Source organism: Patella vulgata, chromosome 4 (genome assembly GCF_932274485.2).
Source record: "Patella vulgata chromosome 4, xgPatVulg1.2, whole genome shotgun sequence".
Lineage (NCBI taxonomy): Eukaryota > Metazoa > Mollusca > Gastropoda > Patellidae > Patella > Patella vulgata.
In genome coordinates, this window is record NC_065882.2 from 6,803,153 (window position 1) to 6,823,284 (window position 20,132).

Here is a 20,132-nt window from a genome sequence, read left to right on the forward strand (position 1 = left end):
CTGACACATTTTCTACAGATTTTAAATTTTGGTTGAAATCTTGTTTGCTCTGTATATTTGTACCCGATAAAAAAATTTAATGGAGTGGTGTTTAACCCCTCGACGATCCTTCCCTCATTTTGAGACTAACATATGGTTATTTTTTTTTTCAATTTCAAACAGGCAATGTTAGGGAGATGAATTTTGCTTGGAACTCACATGCATGCCTGTGTGTAATTTGGTGGAACATGTCTGTTTTGTCCCCTCCAAACGTCTAGGCACGCAATCCGTGCTATAGTTCAAACCTGGGACGTCACTCAACTAGTGATGGCTCAATATATCGTTGAATCGATGTATTGTGATTCATCTTCTCATGATTTGCATATTGAATTGTGAAATGCTTAATTGATTAATCGAGATTATTTTTTTATGATTTTTTTGTCGCTTCAGTAAATAACCTGTAACTCTTAATTATCCACATCACACAAACACACAAACACTCGTAAATTGTTTTCGTCCTTACTTTGATCCACATCAATATTAAACAGTTTAATTTCTTCCACAGCGCAGGGCTGCCGACAACCAGTATCGCAGCGCAATTTGCGATACATATTTTGTCCGTTGCTAATCAAAAATTAAAATCTAACGTTTTTGATTCGCAATAATTGCGAATCATTAACATGCATGTCATTTTGGATATGACACAAAGATTTATCCACATTTTTCAACGCTTTCAACGTATATAAAATATCAATTTTATAAACAAAATGGAATTCTCCGTGTGACATTTTCTTCTCAAACTACCCCGACTCAATTCATTATACTATATAATACAGGGACATAACTCTATGAATCGGGACTATTAAACCGGAAATAGGGAATCAAGTAGTACCACTCGCGTTGCGAGACATGTCAATTACGAGTAATTATATAAGTATTCAATTTGAAAAAAATTAAATTCAGTGTATCCCAGACGTATTGTAAATAAAATATAAAAAATAAATATGTGTAAACGTATTGTAAAATGAGAAATCAAAGTAAGAATTCCCGTAAACTTTTATTGTTTATATCGCGTACGTCTAGATAATCGAGATTATTCGTAAAATACCGCGTGCTTACGATTGAACAAAAATAATAACACACGATAAAAAGCAGACGAAATTGTTTTCTAACGAAGAAATAAGAAGTCACTGCCCAGACATAAGGCCTAACCAAAAGTCTACATTCATTCGGAAATGTTCACAGCTACCTGTAGAAGTGCTAAAGTTCTAAAAAAATCTTTAGAATGAAATCTAACCGTTTGTTATCAATTAAAATTAAAATAATCTTGTTATTTAGGTGTTTTATGTTGAAACTGAAAAACTGCTAATCAATTTTTAAATTTGCTAATCAAATTTGGCAAAATTGGACTTTTTGATTAGCAGTGCTGCTAATCATCTGTGAAAAATTACCGACAGCCCTGCCACAGCGGCAGGACTAAATATATCACTTATTCATTTATCCCGTTGTTTTCTTGGTAAATATTGACATGGTTATGAATCGTGATACAAATCGTATCGTAGCACCTGAATCGCAATACGTAGCGTAATGTGACTGCAGCTCCAATACCCAACACTACACTTAACCACTGTAGCTCCAAAAAACCCCAAAACAAATGAAAGCTAAATAACAGATATTTGCATTAATTTTGGAAATCAATATATATTATTTATTTAAACATACATTATGCAAGAGATAAATCTGCCTATTGCAGGTCTTTCTTTAGGACTGAAATGTTATCTAAATTATTAATTAGACATTAACTTATCCAGACCATAATCAACCCTCGATGGCATCGGATTTCCCCGATATTTAATAGATTAGAACAGTTCAGCCATATTTTGATTTAAGCTAAAAGTGGGGGAGCGAGACTTAGCTTCGAACAACCAGTGCGGTGGTTGAAATTATTGCACACGTCTTGTCAAACCTTCAAAGGCTAATATCTTCGCTCGCAATAGAGTAATTTGAATGAAATTTTCAAATTATTCTTTTTACATTTTCTATTTTCGAACTATTATAGCAAGAATGGCTAGCTCTTTATCTAAATCTTACATAATGTATCTTTAATTTTGGAAATGAATATATTATTTCTTTAAGGAACCCGGCTAATTAACAGATATTTGCATTAATTTTGGAACTGAATATTTTATGTCTTTAAGGAACCTGGTTCTACCAAAATAATTTCTACAAAATGTGAATCGTCTGATGAAGGAGATTATATTGGAATTGTTTTGGAAAGTAAGTTTTCTATTCTCCAGAAAATGTATTTCAATATTTTATTATTTCGTAAATGAATCAGATCTATTCAATGCCAGGAATTGTGTATTGAAAGCCAGAGAGAGAGAGAAACTAGGTCATATCGGGACTAACATATGGTTCAATTTGGTTTCAATAATTTGCTTGCGCGTAGGGGTCATTAGCAGTTGGAGGAAACTGGAGGACCCGGAAAAAAAACACGAGGTTAGACAGGCAACTCTACCCCATGTCACGTACAACCAGGGAATGGAAACCACGCCAGATGACTCAATGAAACCAAACCAGATGACTCAATGACGGATCTTATGAGACAATGCGAACGTGCTAACCATTCAGCCATCCAACCCCCCTTGGATTGTAAGCAATTTTATTTGATAGTAGCAGCCTCGATGGTGTGTATCATGGCTCATACTCAGTAACCCGCAGGTTCTTGGTTTGATCCTGGTCGAGAAAATTTCTATCAATTTTCCTGTGTATTTTCCCATTTCCAATGGTGCAGTATGGAGGGCCTAGCAAGGCAAATCTTTCTCATTGACGGTGTATCTCTTCGCGAATGAATTGGGGCCGTCAGATAAGCCACCCATATGAACTGTTTATATTCATGTGTAGGCAATTGGCCTGTTATTAATATACACTGGTCATTGCATTTCCGCAGTTTTGTATTGTTTCTGAATATCCCCTACTTTTTTTGAAGACTATATTTGTTCCCAAAAAAATTATAATTTTAAATGTTTTTTCAATTTTCAGTAAAAGTTTTGTTCATCTAATACTATTATTTTACAGATACATCAAGTAGTGAGATTTGGTTGGAGTTACATCGGTTGCCACGAGATACATGGTTAAGAGAAATGGAGACAGTGGTAGCTGAATTAAAGGCTTTAAGTCAGGTTGGTATAATAACTATTCAGCACTAGTAAGCCCCAATCCAGTAATTTAGATTACATGTAACAATTAAAGATACATTATGGAAGATTAGAGCTGGCAGTTCTCAATATAATAGTTAAAAATTTGATGATGTAAAGGGATTATGCTGAAAATCTCAGTCAAATTGCTTCATTCTAAGCTGAGAAAACCTTATTTCAAAATCTCTGTAGCCTTGATTGTCATTGTTACTGCTGTCACAATAATTAACAAAGTCTCAATTATACATTTTTGCGTTTAATCATCAACAGACGTTAAACAGCAGATTCAAATCCAATGAAAATCAGACACATAAGATGGCATCGAGAGTTGATTATGGTCTTGTCATGTTAATAAATGTCTAATTAATAATTTAGATAATATTTCAGGCCTAAAGAAAGGCCTGCAATAGGCAGATTTAGCTCTTGCATAATGTATGTTTAAATGACTAATATTTTACAGCAACAAGAAGAAGAAGCTGCAATGGCTGCTGAAGGTACAGATGATAATACTCAGGTATCGTTCATACTCAACCTCTTTATATACTAAACATACACCGAGTTGTCAATTTCCATATGAAGAGCCCCGGGGAAGAACGATCTAAGTCACTTTTTCAACGAACCCCATTTAATGGTGCCATCTGGTAACAAATTGTATAAGCTTTCTGTGGAACAATCAATTTCAGGTAAAAACGAACAGAGTCACATCGAACCAAGGCCCTTCTGAATATGGAAGACCAAATGGGACAATATCCATGATTCTAGTTTCTACATTCCAGTTTGAACATTTTAGAAACGAACGCAACATTCTTAACTAATGATTCTTGTTTCTACATTCTTATGTCAACATTTCATGCACAAAATCAACATTTTAAACAAAAAATTGACTTTATATTTCATTTTCGGCGTTTTATCGGTAACTTATATATATTATTAAATATTAAAATTAAAAAAATAATTTCTTAATTTTACACGACAAAGAAATCAATTCATTGGTTTCTAAAAGTATCTAAAAAAAAAAAAATCTGGAAGTTGAACTCTTATGAAAATATTTTCTACGTTTCAAAAAGTCTTGAAGTTAAAATCTTGAAATGAAAATGTCCAGAAAAATATAATGAATTATCAACATTATTACACCAGAGGGCGTTAGCGTATGTGTACAACTTTGATACAGATTTTTTTTAGATACTTTCAGAAACCAATGAATTGATTTCTTTATCGTGTAAAATTAAGAAATTATTTTTTAATTTTAATATTTAATGATATATAAAAGTTACCGATAAAACACCGAAAATGAAACATAAAGTTGTAGAAACAAGAATCATGAATATTGTCCCATTTGGTCTTCCATATCTGAAATGGCCTCCCGGACAAATACGTCCATCTTACCTTTTATTTGACCTTAATTTGGCTGAAAAGTTGAAGTCAGTTGTTGTACTGGTAATTATGATTCGTATTAAACATCATTTTGAAGTTGTAATTAAACCCACTTGTTGTTCTGTTTACGTCAAGCATTCTTGTCCAAAAGTCTATTTTGCCTTTTATGCGAAAAGACAAAAATGTGACTTAGATCGTTCTTCCCCTGGACTCTTCATATAATCACTGCATATGTTGCTATGCACAGTTTTTTTTTAAATATCTAATTCTATTTATTCTCACTGAATATGTTTCTATGCACAGTTATTAAAGTTACTGATTGCCAAGTGCTTTATTTTTACAGCTTGATTCATGCTAAAATGTACTCACATTGAATTTGTGGACTAATATTTCTTTAAAGATACATTGTCACTAAAATGTTTATCGGGTGGTTATTTCCAATAAAAGTATGGCACATTTGGTAATAATAATAACGATGATGATAATAATGCTTTATTACACAATTGCATGGTGTACAGGAGTATGGTAAAGCATACTATACAAAGTACAATGCAATAATAAACATCAAAGAACATAGAATAAGGTTTACAGAGGTTTCTAAAAGTATATTAAATTATATTAATACTGTTAGTAAGGTATATATTGGGCCTAAGTGTTTGTGAAATATTGGTATACTATCAAAAGAAATTTAAGATTGTTTTTAGTAATATACTATTGTTACCAATGTATATATTAGGTGTTTACAGAACGTAAAGGGAGTACTACCAATATTAAAATACCACCAACATTAACTGTAAGACATTGTATTACAAATATCTTTGTAGAATAGATGTTGTAGTCAAAATATTATGTTTGATGTTATAGTCAGAATACCAGTAGTATGTTTGATGTTATAGTCAAAATAGTATGTTTGATGTTATAGTCAGAATACCGGTAGTATGTTTGATGTTATAGTCAAAATAGTATGTTTGTTGTTATAGTCAAAATATTATGTTTGATGTTATAGTCAAAATATTATGTTTGTTGTTATAGTCAAAATAGTATGTTTGTTATAGTCAAAATAGTATGTTTGATGCTATAGTCAAAATAGTATGTTTGATGTTATAGTCAAAATATGCATTGTAAACAGCTGTTATATTTTTTATATTTGATGGGGTGTTCGGTGGCCGAATGGGTTAATGTGTGTATGTTAGATCATAAAGTCTGTCATTCAGTCAAGTAGATTTAATTTGTTTATAAATCGCACAGATTTAGTTATAATCTAGTTATAATTTGTTTATAAATCCCACAGATTTAATTATAATCTAGTTATAATTTGTTTATAAATCCCATAGATTGGTTATAATCTAGATTTAATTTGTTTATAAATCCCACAGATTGGTTATATTTTGATTTAATTTGTTTATAAATCCCACAGATTGGTTATAATTTAGATTTAATTTGTTTATAAATCCCACAGATTGGTTATAATTTAGATTTAATTTGTTTATAAATCCCACAGATTGGTTATAATTCAGATTTAATTTGTTTATAAATCCCACAGATTGGTGTCAGAAGAGGTAGTAATAGTAATACGTTGTTGTCTCACTCTGTAAGTGTTGTATTTTTGCCATCTTATTAGATTAGATTTCAATAGACGATGTTTTATTCATTTCTTTTTCTAAACGTGAAATGGACATAGTTCATGTGCCCCCCTCCCCCATTTGATATTTTTATTTATTTGTTTTCATTAAGCAATAATTTATTCATATTTGCATATTTGTTTTTTTTAAATGGGAAATAGGCATAGTTCATTTGGTCCATCTACCAACTCGTCCTCTTTCTTGGTTCTGATTTAGTTTTAGCTCTGCCAGATGACTGCGTGTAAACAAAACATACATCGCAATGGTAGAACGGGCAATTAATATCTGAACAATCGTGCTTAAATAAGTGAACTTTATTGGAGAATGACATGGGAATCATACATTAGACGGCTACTTGTGGGTCTGTCATGCCGAATTTGCAGTGTTTTCCTCCTGAAACAATGGATTTAGGTCGGTGAATTTTCTTCTCCGAGATGCTCGGAAAACGGATTTACAGTGTTCACCTACTGCGCTTATGGATGACCTTTGCCACCTTCAGCGATCCAATAATTTGTACCCCCCTTTCAGTTTTTTCTGGCGGAAACCCTGATATTATTTTGTATAAAATGAGATATGTTTTAAAGAACTATGACCAAAGTCTTGCTTTTTATTTTTTTATTCAAGTTAATTATGCCCGAGGCATGACTATTCTAAGAAATTATTAACTTTAATTTCGCTATTTTTGATCGAACAAACTCTTTGATGGCCGAATGGTTAGCACGTGCACGTTGTATCATAAGGCCTGTAATTGAGTCAACTGGTGTGGTTTCCATTCCCCAGTTGTACGTGACAAGGAGTAGGGTCACCTGTCCAACCACGTGGGTTTTCTCCGGGACCTCCGGTTTCCTCCCTCTGCTAAAAAAAAGTAACTCACTTTTTTCTTATTTTGAGAAAACAAAGGAAAACGTAATGAATGAATATTAAACCCCAGATCATCCATTGATTTGACTATTGAGATATTAGGTTTTTCTGTGGCATACTAGGCAAATGAAGGAAGTTGTTAGGTTATGTCATGGGTGTAACTGCTTACAAAATCAAAAGATTGGAAGATCTAGTACAACAACAGGAAGCACATACCCTAGTAACTACAAATTTGGTCCTAACTCAATTTTGATAAAAAAGTGAGTTACTAGGTTTTGCCTTTTGACAGGAGCATTATTGAAATCCCGAAATGACCTAGTTTACAGCTATGGCGGTTCAGAAAGGACTACTCAATTTAAATGGAGACTTTAAGACACACATGTTATATTGTTAAGGTGTATTATCCACAGTAACCATTGATTGATTGACACATCTAGGGTCAGTGGTGAATTCGATATAAGAGTAGGCGATAGTGCCGCTGCCCGGGCAAAATTTCCCTCATAGCACACTGTATGGCATATGCCCGTCTTCATTAGTCCAGTATAGGAGCAGAACAGTAGGACGTTAAACCCCATTTCATTTCATTTTCATTTCATTTGACACACCTAGGACATGCATCTTGGATGAATTAAGCATTAAGCGCTCTATTAAAACACATTATTTTTATAATGATAAGTGCTAATAAAATTTGATATAATGATATAATGGTGTTATTCAGTAAGTTGATTTAATTTTTTTTAACTGATTCGAATAGCATGTGCGTTGTATCATAAGGCCTGTCATTAAGTCAACTGTCGTGGTTTTGAATCCCCGGTTGTACGCGACAAGGAGTAGGGGCGCCTGTCCAACCTCGGGGGTTTTCTTTGGGACCTCCGGTTTCCTCCCACTGCTAAAGACCCCTACACGCAAGAGAATTATTGAAATAAAATTAAACCATATATTAGTCCTGAAATGACCTAGTTTGTGTCAAGTGGATGTTAAACCCCATCTCTCTCTCTCTCTCTCTCTCTCTCTCTCTCTCTCTCTCTCTCTCTCTCTCAGAATCAAATAGGGATTTTGTTTTTGTATTTGTGTAAAAAAAACCTATATTTTGTATATTTTCATGTTATTAATTATTATGATATTATCATAGATACGTGAAAGAAGAGGTAGTTCTGGTAATTCATTATCACCAACACCTGTAAGTCTATTCATGTTATACATAGATTGAAACATGGTTGTATATTGTCATCACCGCTGTCTGTCCATCAGTCCCTTGTTTAGAAGAGGGGTTGGATAGCCGAATGGTTAGCATGTGCGTGCTGTATCATACAGCCTGTCATTGATCAACTGGCACGGTTTCGAATCCCCGGTTGTACGTGACAAGGAGTAGGGTCGCCTGTCCAACCTCGTGGGTTTTCTCCGGGTCCTCCGGTTTCCTCCCACTGCTAAAGACCCCTACGCGCAAGCGAATTATTGAAATAAAATTGAACCATATGTTAGTCCCGAAATGACCTAGTTTGTGTCAAGTGGACGTTAAAACCCATTTCTCTCTCTCTCTCTCTCTCTCCGTTGTTTAGAGGCATGTCCTGTAAAATTATGCTACAAGTACATTGAAAAAACAATTTTTTTGAAATCATATTCCATAGATAGTTTTTACATGCACAGCTTAATTTTAAAATAAATGACAGACATGTTTGAAAAGTGAAAACCGAGATGTTATTAAAGTTAAAGGAGTACTATGGGTTCATGTTTTCATTATTTTAAGATAGAATTATTTTGTTTTTAATAAATCTTTGTTATTGGGGAATACCTTTATTTAGAGATAGAAATAATTTTTATTTGTTTAAGATAAGCTTGTAATATGGCACATCTTTGTTTGTAAATTATATTCACGAATTATATTTTATTTACAGAAAACTGACACGTCCATTAAAAAACGTAGAAAAACACGAGTAAGCACTTATAGATAGATAGATACACTGTATGTAGATATTGTTCACTTATAGATACACGTTAGATTCTAGAAATTATTGTGGAATTAGTTTCCAGATGAAGTATAAATCTAGATATAGGAATAAGATACTATAAGGTGAATCTAGATTTAAACTATTATTATAGATTTAGTTTTTAGATGAAGTGTAAATCTAGATTAATAAGATACTATAAGGTGAATCTAGATTTAAACTATTATAGATTTAGTTTCTAGATGAAGTGTAAATCTAGATTAATAAGATACTATAAGGGAATCTAGATTTAAACTATTATAAATTTAGTTTCTAGATGAAGTATAAATCTAGACTAATAATATACAATAAGGGAATCTAGATTTAAACTATTATAGATTTAGTTTTTAGATGAAGTGTAAATCTAGATTAATAAGATACTATAAGGTGAATCTAGATTTAAACTATTATAGATTTAGTTTTTAGATGAAGTGTAAATCTAGATTAATAAGATACTATAAGGTGAATCTAGATTTAAACTATTATAGATTTAGTTTCTAGATGAAGTAAAAATCTAGATATAGGAATAAAATACTATAAGGTGAATCTAGATTTAAACTATTATAGATTTAGTTTTTAGATGAAGTGTAAATCTAGATTAATAAGATACCATAAGGTAAATCTGTATATAGGATACTAATGGAAATATGGATTCAGCTGTTTAGATCTAATAGATTTTATATTCCAACATCAAGACACGAAATGTAGAATCATCTTGTAGATGTTTTCACATATTTGTCTTATAGATGTATGTTCTTAATATTAAGGATGAGTTGGATGACCGAATGTTTATCATGTGCGCGCTGTATCAAAAAGTCAGTCATTGAGTCAACTGGCATGGTTTCGATTCCCCAGTTGTATGTGACAAGATGTAGGGTCGCCTGTCCAACCTTGTGGGTTCTCTCTAGGTCCTTTGGGTTCCTCCCACTGCTAAAGACCCTTATGCGCAAGCGAATTATTGAAATAAAATTGAACCATATAACCATGTTAGTCCCGAAATGTCCTATTTTGTGTCCACCATCTCTCTCTCTCGCACTCACTCTCTCTCTCTCGATCTCTCTCTCTCTCTCGATCTCTCTCTCTCTTAATTTTCACCTGTTTGTATTTTGTAATCTTAAAAAAGAAAAATCCAAACAAAAGCAGAGAGTACATGTATGTACAATAAATTGTTTTAATGATATTTAGTAATTGAACTAGAGTATACAGGTCACAATTCTACCGAATACTTCTATGGACTACAATTACTGCTTATTACTGAGGGATGTTTCCACTAGGCTTCTCTAGTCATCATCATCATTGCTTGATATAGACTAGAGAAGCCTAGTGGAAACATCGCTCAGTAATAAGCAGTAATTGTATTCTATAGAATTGTGATCTGTTTATTATGTAGAATATTGTAGATTTAATACTTTTCTTAACGTATATTATAGATATATATTTTTCACATGTTTGTATCATGTAAACTTATAAATGAGAATCCAACCAGTAGCCTATGTTATATAATATTATATAGCATATAGAATATTTCATTCAGTTTACTTTCAGATTTACAGACATTTTATTTACCATTTACTAATCCATTAATCTCTGTCTTGTTTACTTACAACTTTTTTTTGTGTGTTAAAAACCATGATTTACAAACTGTTCATTTACAGTTTATTACTATATCTACTTATTAAAAAGGAAACAAATCTTTTGATGTGGTTGAATCAGCCATTTTTTTCCAGAAGCTTTATGTAAGGGTGGTTGGATAGTGCGTGCGTGCTGTATTATAAGTTGTACGTGACAGGGAGTAGGGTTTTCTCCGGGTACTCCGATTTCCTCCCACTGCTAAAGACCCTTATGCGCAAGCGAAGTATTGAAATAAAATTAAAACCATATGTTGGTCCCGAAATGACCTATTTTATTTTAAGTAGATGGTGAACCCTATCTCTCTCTCTCTCTCTCTCTCTAGTTTGTGACCTAGTTTGTGTCAAGTGGATGTTAAACCCCATCTCTCTCTCTCTCTCTCTCTCTCTCTCTCTCTCTCTCTCACTTTTACATAATGCATTTGTAAGCCTTGAAAATTTTGATAGCCACAGTGGCTCAGTGGATGAGGCGCTTGCTCACCAACAGGAGATCCTGGTTTCGATCCCAGTGTCAGTGGTGTAGGACAGGAGACATGTCAAGGAACATTTTCAATAGAAGGCTTGATCTTGCTTTAACTACGTACATCTTATCAAGGCCTTCACGTAATACCCTACATATTTCAGCACTAATTTCGATTGGGTACTACAAGCCCAACTTGTGAGCCTATCAGATTCCTTGATCATCGCTAATACCACGTCTCGCGCATTCAAGCTAAAATGTCTACCTGTGATAATCGAATTGCAAAGTTCAAGGTTCATTCAATGTCAAGGTTTCTGTGGAGGTCGCGATGTCACAACCTCGAATTGAGCGCTACTTCTCACGTGTCTGCAGATAATGTAGCGATAAGTGCGGGAATTGTGAAGTAAACAAGCAACGTCCAGATGTTGTAAAACTTGCAGTCGTTGCTTCAGGAACATGTTCAAGGAACATTGTCTAGTTGTTTGTTAGGAGAGAGAGAGAGAGAAATATGTCTAGTTGTTTGTTAGGAGAGAGAGAGAGAGAAATAGAGTTGAACGTCCACTCGACACAAACTAGGTCATTTCGGGGCTAACATATGGTTTAATTTTTTTTTTCAATAATTCGCATTGTGAGTAGGGGTCTTTAGCAGTGGGAGGAAACCGGAGGACCCGAAGAAAACCCACGAGGTTGGACAGGCAACCCTACTCCTTGTCACGTACAACCGGGGATTCGAAACCCCGCCAGTTGACTCAATGACAGGCCTTATGATACAGTTCACACGTGCTACCAATTCGACCATCCAACCCCTCACGAAATTTTGAACTATAAAATTGAAACGAAATAGTTTCTGTGTTTCAATCAGATTGAGTGATACCATTTTTCCAGAAATTTTCTATGAATTCAGATTTTGTTCTTTTTCTCTTTTCAGAGTCCAAGTGGTTCCCCTAAACCAGGCACACCTCCACCACTTCTTACCTTAACACCTGGAGAAAAACCCAATCCTAAATTTACACCCCAATCTTTAGTTTTAAAAATTCATCCACCGCAGCCAATAACAGGTAAGATTTACGACGTATGTACGTATAAGTTGTTTTGCTGTTAAGACGGCCATACAGTGTGCTATGAGGAAAATTTTGCCCACACAGCGGCACTATGGCCTACTCTTATATCAAATTTCAACTGCCAAGGGATCGTTTACATGCACCCCAATGTATACACGGGACCTTGATTTTTTTGTACCATCCGAACAACTAGACCGCTGTCCTTGTCAGGCCCTCCATCCTGCACCACTGACAAGGGGGAAACCACGTCGGAAAATCCTGATGAACTTTCTCGGCCAATGTAGGGATCGAACATGTGACCTCCAGGCTAGCGAGCCAGTGTCTTACCCACTGAACCACCGTGGCTCCATTCACTGTTAAAATAGAAAGAGACAAGCAGTGACAGACAATCTGATTAAAATACAGATCTATATTTAGTTTCGTTTTTTTTATACTTTCGATGGCCTACACTACATGAAGATCTGACCAGTTGTAGTGGAAGGTCATACGAGGTCATACAAGCAGCTTTTGACCCTATGACCTCAGACATTTGATTAACCAATCAGCTTTGATGTTTCTAGTAGGCTACCCACAGTTCCGTGCACCTCAAACCAAAAACTTGCCACAACAGACCGTTTCATTGACTGTTCCCTCACATCACCCAAAACACAGGTTATATAACAAAATGAAATGGTGTTTAATGTCCTACTGTTCTGCTCCTATACTGGGCTAATGAAGACGGGCATACGCCATACAGTGTGCTATGAGGGAAATTTTGCCCGGGCAGCAGCACTATCGCCTACTCTTATATCAAATTCCAACTGCCAGGGGAAATTTTACGTGCATTCCAATATATACACGGGACCTCAGTTTTTCGTCTCATCCGAAGGACTAGATAGCTGTCCTTGTCAGGAGGTTAAATAACAACTTTTCCAGATCCTAGTGTAGTAAAGACAAGTAAATTGAAATTTTGAACTATAAAAAAACGAAACAAAATAAGATCTGTGTTTTAACCAGATTATCAATTATTCTAGCCTAGATTGTACTCACAAAAGATTGACAGACAGTGAGACAGAACGGGCTGACCACAACGGATCTGGGCCCCGTTTCTCGAAATCTTAACTAAAGATAAAATCCAAATTTTAGTAGATACTTCAGTTTTGATTGGCTAAGCACTAAACTAAAATCAATCTAATATTATCCAATCAAATTACTAAAATTTGGATTTTATCTTAATTAAAATTTCGTGAAACAGGCCCCTGGGTTTTAATCAGGCTGCCATAGAGATAACAACAGAGTGCATAATCTATACTAATATTTGTGACTGTCGTTTGTCTGTCTGTTCGGGGTTGGCGGCTACACTAGGTCTGCCCCGAGTCTGAAATTTGGGGTATAGGGGAAGCTCGGACCGGGGAGTAACATAGGCCAGGTGGCGTTAGTCTACCACTTCCGGTTTCGGAGTTATGACCCCCGAGTGAAGCCGGGCATTCTTCTGGTACTCAATACTTTTATCAGATTCGTTGGTCCACGAGAAATGTCACGACATAAAAAAATTTGAGATAAATTTACTTTCTACATGTAAGTGTGAATTTTTGCTTCATTTCTTCCTAATAATTCTGATTTTAATTTCTTCACTAGGTTCAACAAGTTCTTCTGTGATGTCTGCCTGTCAGAAAGTTGATTCAGGGGAGGTAATTGGAACAGGACAACACCATATTATTACATCTGGTCATCTAGAGCAGAGAGATTCATTGTTTGAACAACAACATGAAAATATGATGAAATATTTACCTGAGGCAGATAATCAGAATGTGGAAATAATGTAATTACTTTGAATTGCCTTGCAGTCAGTCCAAATACACGGGACATTTTTATACGCCTACATTTTCATGTGGACGTATAATGTCGTCGCCCCCCGTCCATCTGGACGTCTGTCCACAATTTTTTTGTGGACACTCTACAGGTCACAATTTTTATACGCCCACATTTTCATGTGGACGTATATTGTCGTCGCCCCTGTCCGTCCGTCCGTCCGTCCGTCTGTCTGTCCATCCATAATTTGTTTGTGGACACTCGACAGGTCACAATTTTTATTCAATTTTGACGAAACTTAAAAATATAGTTCTATCTCCGAAAGATCTTGGTTCCTTTGGAAATGCAAATTTGACTTTGAATTGTTTTCTATTGCTGGGAATGTCTACGAACAGTTCTGCGCAAGAGACGATAAGAGCGCGATACAACAGACCATTTGAGTGGCTAATTCCCCTCATCCTTCAGAATGCAAATTTTTTTTACCAACTCTTACAAATCCTTGTGCAGTGAAGACAAATAAAAACGAAATTTTGAACTATAACAAAAACAAAATAGAATAGTATCTGTGTTTTAATATACATTATGCAAGAGCTAAATCTGCCTATTGCAGGTTTTTTTTCTAGGCCTGAAATGTTATTAGAAATGTTGATTAGACATTAATTAACTTATCCAGACCATAATCAACTTTTGATGCTATCGCTAGCCTGCGATATTTTCTGAATTTAAATACAATTTATGAAGGATAATCAAGACTTTGTATTTTATCGTACTGACTCTAGTAATGATGATCAAGACTAGGCCTTAAATTTAATTGCTAATATCTCAATTCAGAGTGGAGCAATTTGGCTGATATTTTCATCATATTCTCTTTACGTTATCTAATTTTTTAACTATTATAGCGAGAACTGTCAGCTCATTATCTAATCTCACATAATGCCCCTTTAATCAAATTGAATTGAATGTGAAGATGATTGATAAAATGTTTTAATTACTTGTTTTCGTTGTTTTTTTGTTTTTTTCAGGCAGCCAACATTTCATTTTGTGACTAGCAGTCGCCTCACTCCAGTAGGCTTAGAACAACCATCGCAAACTGGACGACCAACCACTGTAGTTGTCTGGTGGACTGGTGAATCTAATCTACGTCAATATTCTCTACTCAAACAATCCAAAGGTTACTCATACACGAATTATATTATGTAGCCGACAGTATTATTCTCTAGAATAATCACTTCAATGATATATATCGTCTTTGGTATACATTTAAAGGCACATTATGTTAGGGGGGTAGGATAGCTGAATGGTTAGCACGTACGTGTTGGATCATAAAGTCTGTCATTAAGTCAACTGGCGTGGTTTCAATTCCCCAGTTGTATGTGACAAGGAGTATGGGTGCCTGTCCAACCTCATGGGTTTTCTCTGGGTCCCCTGGTTTCCTCCCACTGCTAAAGACCCCTACACGCAAACGAATTATGGAAATACAATTAAACCATATGTTAGTCCTGAAATGACCTAGTTTGTATCAAGTGGACAGTAAACTTATTTCTCTCTCTCTATGAAATAAACTGAAATGAAATGGGTTTTAACGTCCTACTGTTCAGCAACGACTGGGCTAATGAAGACGGACATGCACCATCCAGTGTGCCATGAGGGAAATTCTGCCCAGACAGCGGCACTACGGCTTACTCTTATATCGAATCGCAACTGTCAAGATTTCCTCAGCTTGTTATCCCCTCCGAATGACTGCACGTTGACCCTTGTCAGGCCCCTCGTCCTGCAGCACTGACAAGGGGGAAACCATCCTGGAAAATCCTGATGAACTTTCTTGGTCAACAAAGGGATTGAACTCAGGGCCTTCATGGCTCCCTTTTCTATAAAACTTTCTATAACGTAGTCAATATTTGCAATGAATGTACCAAGTTGATTTGAGTTTTTTCTGTGGTGTGGTTTCAGTTCCCTGATTGTACGTGACCAGGACTAGGGTCACCTGTCCAACCTTGTGGGTTTCCTCCAACTGCTAAAGACCCCTATGCGCAAGCGAGTTATTGAAATAAAATTGAACCACATGTTAGTCCAAAAATGACCTGGTTAATGTTGAGTGGATTCTAAACTCTCTCTCTCTCTCTCTCTCTCTCTCTCTCTCTCTCTCACTTTATTTGACCCTTTAACTGAAATATGTTTTTTATGTTACAGATTTTGATCATAAAGCCGATGTAGTGTGGCCATTTTGTTCAACTATTACTTGTTCAACAACATCATTATGTGGAACATATTTAGCTGTCGGTCTCAGAAGTGGAAATGTTGTACTATGGGATAGATATTTAGGTAAGATAAAACAATGATACAAAAGAAACATCAGTCATTTTGATTTTAGGAATAACATATTTTAATGTGGTCAAGGGGTTGTGTGGTCTAGTGCTTTTAACGTGTGCACGTGAAATCATAAAGTCTGCCATTGAGTCAAGTTGTGTGGTTTCAATTCCCCGCTTGTACATTGCAAGGAGTAAGGTCACCTGTCAAACCTCATGGGTTTTCTCTGGGTCCCCAGTTTCCTTCCACTGCGAAAGACCCATGCTAAAGAAATAAAACTTAAACCGTATGTTAGTCCATACGTTAAACCCCATTTCTGGTACTGATATATGTAAGGGGGTTGGATGGCCGAATGGTTAGCGTGCGCGTTGTATCATTGAGTCAACTGACGTGGTTTCGATTCTTCATGGATTTTCTCTGGGTCCTCCAGTTTCCTCCAATGGCTACAGACCACTACATGCAAGCAAATTATTGAAATAAAATTGAATCATTTAGTCTCAAAATGACCTAGTTTGTGTTGAGTGTGGACATTAAACCCCATTTCTCTATCTATCTATCTAAAAATAATGTTTTATTTTATCTCTAGGTATAGAAAAAGGTGTGATCGGTGTATCATCAGAATATTCTATAAAACAACTTCAGTTTCTCGATCCGTCTATTTCATCACAAGATATAACGGACTATCCCCCGTATAAAACAACAATTTCGGCATGGCTGTTAATACAGACTAGCGATAACAGTCAATATATCTATAATACTAGTTTAAACACACTAGTTGTATTGTATACAGTGTAAGTTAATATATTTATAATACTAGTTTAAACAGTCAATGGGGGGTTGGATGGCTGAATGGTTAGCGTGTGCGCGCTGTATCATAAAGTCTGCAATTGAGTCGACTGGCGTGGTTTCGAATCCCCGGTTGTACGTGGCAAGGAGTTGGGTCGCCTGTCCAACCTCATGGGTTTTCTCCGGGTCCTTCGGTTTCCTCCCACTGCTAAAGACCCCTACGCGCAAGCGAATTGTGTAAATAAAATTAAACCATGTGTTAGTCACGAAATGACCTAGTTTGTGTCGAGTGGACGTTAAACCCCATTTCTCTCTCTCTCTCTCTCTTAAACAGTCAATATATTATATGGGTATCTGTTTCAGATTTCTCTTAAGCCTAGCTTATGTCACCCTACGACGCGATAAAACTGACGGCGACTCGAAATCGGCAACTGGTTTACGATCAAGTGGAACTGATTGGTCGAGACTACCTGGGTGACCTGAGTGCTCTTGTGACTGGTGTAAGTCGGACGGCAACCAGTCGCTATCCAGTTGTTTTTAGTTTCTCTGAGTCGCACATGTTCTACTCCTACGACTAGAGACAACTAGTTGTCCCTAGTCGCAAGCGACATGAGCGCAACCATGACTGGCTTTTGTCGGCGACTCGCTGACGTAGCCAATCAGATTTGATTATTTAGTCACGTGGTACCCAACCATGGGGGACGGTAACAACCATGGGGGACAAGTGGAATGAGGTCATTTTGAAGGTTATCACATGTCAGTCATGTTATCAGTTGTGGCTCCGATTCTTCAACTGACGGCGGGCTACATGAGTGCACTTACAACTATGATCAACTGGTTTCTTGTGATTGCGTCCAGTCGTGGATAAATTCCGTCGTAGCGACATAAGCTGTCAGTTGCCGTTAGTTTCTGTCAGTTTTATCGCGTCGTAGGGCGACATAAGCTAGGCTTTATACATAACTAGTTTTGTTCTAACCATAAGTGAGATTTTTGTTGTTGCTTATCACAATTTTAAAATCCAATACAGTTGAAGTCTCAGTTAAACACTTTTATCTATAATACTTCATTAGCCCAGTCGGAGTAGAACAGTAGGACGTTAAACGATATTTTTTATTCCACTTCTGATTTGACCCATATTGATTTAATTATTCATATTTATTCACCACACTCGATTATATATTTTATGTTTTCTATCCCTAGAAATGAAAACAACGAAGAAGAAACTGTTTTATCAACTGTGTCTGGTATTCCTGAATTGGTATGTTTGTTTATTCGTGATATTTTAGCTCTGGATATATTTCATTTTATTTCATTGATAGACATTTAGTAATTGAGCATATTGACACAAGGTGCAATTTTATGGATAAATTATTGAGCAATGGAGTATCCGGGGCAAAGAGAACATCTTTTTGGCGAGAGATCTGGGGGATTACCCCAAAGCTTTATTAAGACAGTATTTCTGTAGGTGTACAGGATTAGAGTAGAGTGAGGTCAAAAGGCTGTAATTCTTTGTTCAACATTATTTCGATCAATGTAGGCGTAATTGTGTATCCATAAGATTGTACCTTGTGTTGAAATATAATTTGTTATTAATTTTAGGGGGGTTGGATGGCCAAATGGTTAACAGGTGCGCACTGCATCATAAGGTCTGTCATTGAGTCAACTGGCGTGGTTTCGATTCCCCGGTTGTACGTGACAAGGAATAGGGTCGTCTGTTCAATCTCGTGGGTATTCTCTGGGTCGTCCGGTTTCCTCCCCACGTGCAAGCGAATTATTGAAATAAAATTGAATCATATGTTAGTCCCGAAATGACCTAGTTTCTGTTGAATGGACGTTAAACCCCATTTCTCTCTTTATTAATTTTAGCTGCTGGTTGTAACAGAAGATCGATCTTTATTATTAAAAGATGTAACGAATGGTCAGGATGTCTGTCAACTAACATTACCTACATTGTTTGATCTAACATCACCATGGGAACCAATCTATTCTTTTGGTGGCGGTGGTCAGATGCTTTATGTTAAAGGTAACGAATTTTGTGTACTAGTATATTGGCATTATTTCACCCTTTTTTATGCCTACTTAATAGGTAAATAATCTTAAACAAAATGAACCTAAAATTAAATAGATCGGATAAACACCTCGTGGAAAATTAAACGGTTCATCTAATAGTTAAACACCGTAGATGAATCATGGAACTTAAAATACAAGGTCCATGGATGAATTAACCAGGTGTTGATTTATACCCGCATCTCGGGAAATTAAACTGCCCGTGTAATAAATAAATGCGGTAAATAAATAAATGATGTAGATAAATGAATGGGTCGTCCATTTATAACCACCTCTTGGAGAAATTAAACGGTTCCCATTAAGCTAAGCCATAGTACTAATTAACCCATTTTATAGTTCTCAAATTTTTTTTATCAATTATCAAACAATATTTAGAAAGTAAACTATATGTATACTTAGCGGTAAAAAAACCTAATTAAACCATACCAGTTCTATAGTGAAAGATGTTGTTTAATATTACAGGTTCTAGTAGTAAAGATGTTTTTAATATTACAGGTTCTAGTAGTAAAGATATTGTTTAATATTACATGTTGTTGTAGTAGTAAAGATATTGTTTGATATTACATGTTGTTGTAGTAGTAAAGATGTTGTTTAATATACTATTCAAAAAAAGTAGGGGATATTTGATTTTTAAGTGTTATTAAAGTCACCTAATGAAACTGACGAAGAAACAAATGACAAAATGAAATGAAGTTCACATTCATCGATTTATTCCAAATGATCGTTAGACTAAGTAAGGCACAGACTGACCATTATAAGGGTAAAATGATACCCGGGGTCAAACAGCAAAGTTACCACAGCATCACAACCAAGTCAGTAACGGGTAAATCCTCCTCTGTTTGCCAAACAAGCATTGATCCGACGTGGCATACTCCTAATGAGACGTCTAAGGTCATTTTGGTCCAGATTGTCCCATTCCTGTTGCAACGCAGCAGCAAGTTCTTGGACATTGGCAGGACGTTGTTGACGTTGACGTAACCTCTGTCCAAGCATGTCCCAGACATGCTCGATGGG

The 20,132-nt window shown here is 35.7% G+C and overlaps 1 protein-coding gene across 4 annotated transcripts in view; it reads left to right on the plus strand.

The window, feature by feature from the left end:
* The window catches only part of LOC126819081 (WD repeat-containing protein 93), a 36,019-nt gene that overhangs the window by 3,478 nt on the left and 12,409 nt on the right, over positions 1–20,132 (plus strand). For 2 of the 4 annotated variants that reach the window (XM_050546917.2, XM_050546916.2), the window contains exons 4-17: positions 2,178–2,256; positions 3,058–3,161; positions 3,637–3,690; positions 5,287–5,343; positions 6,094–6,141; positions 8,166–8,213; positions 8,929–8,967; positions 12,035–12,164; positions 13,785–13,968; positions 14,981–15,129; positions 16,149–16,280; positions 16,852–17,056; positions 18,252–18,309; positions 18,918–19,074. In XM_050546917.2, the coding sequence (XP_050402874.1) occupies positions 2,178–2,256; positions 3,058–3,161; positions 3,637–3,690; positions 5,287–5,343; positions 6,094–6,141; positions 8,166–8,213; positions 8,929–8,967; positions 12,035–12,164; positions 13,785–13,968; positions 14,981–15,129; positions 16,149–16,280; positions 16,852–17,056; positions 18,252–18,309; positions 18,918–19,074 (1,444 nt within the window). The remainder of the gene's footprint in view (positions 1–2,177; positions 2,257–3,057; positions 3,162–3,636; positions 3,691–5,286; positions 5,344–6,093; positions 6,142–8,165; positions 8,214–8,928; positions 8,968–12,034; positions 12,165–13,784; positions 13,969–14,980; positions 15,130–16,148; positions 16,281–16,851; positions 17,057–18,251; positions 18,310–18,917; positions 19,075–20,132) is intronic. The other 2 variants (XM_050546919.2, XM_050546920.2) reach the window with 2 other exon arrangements.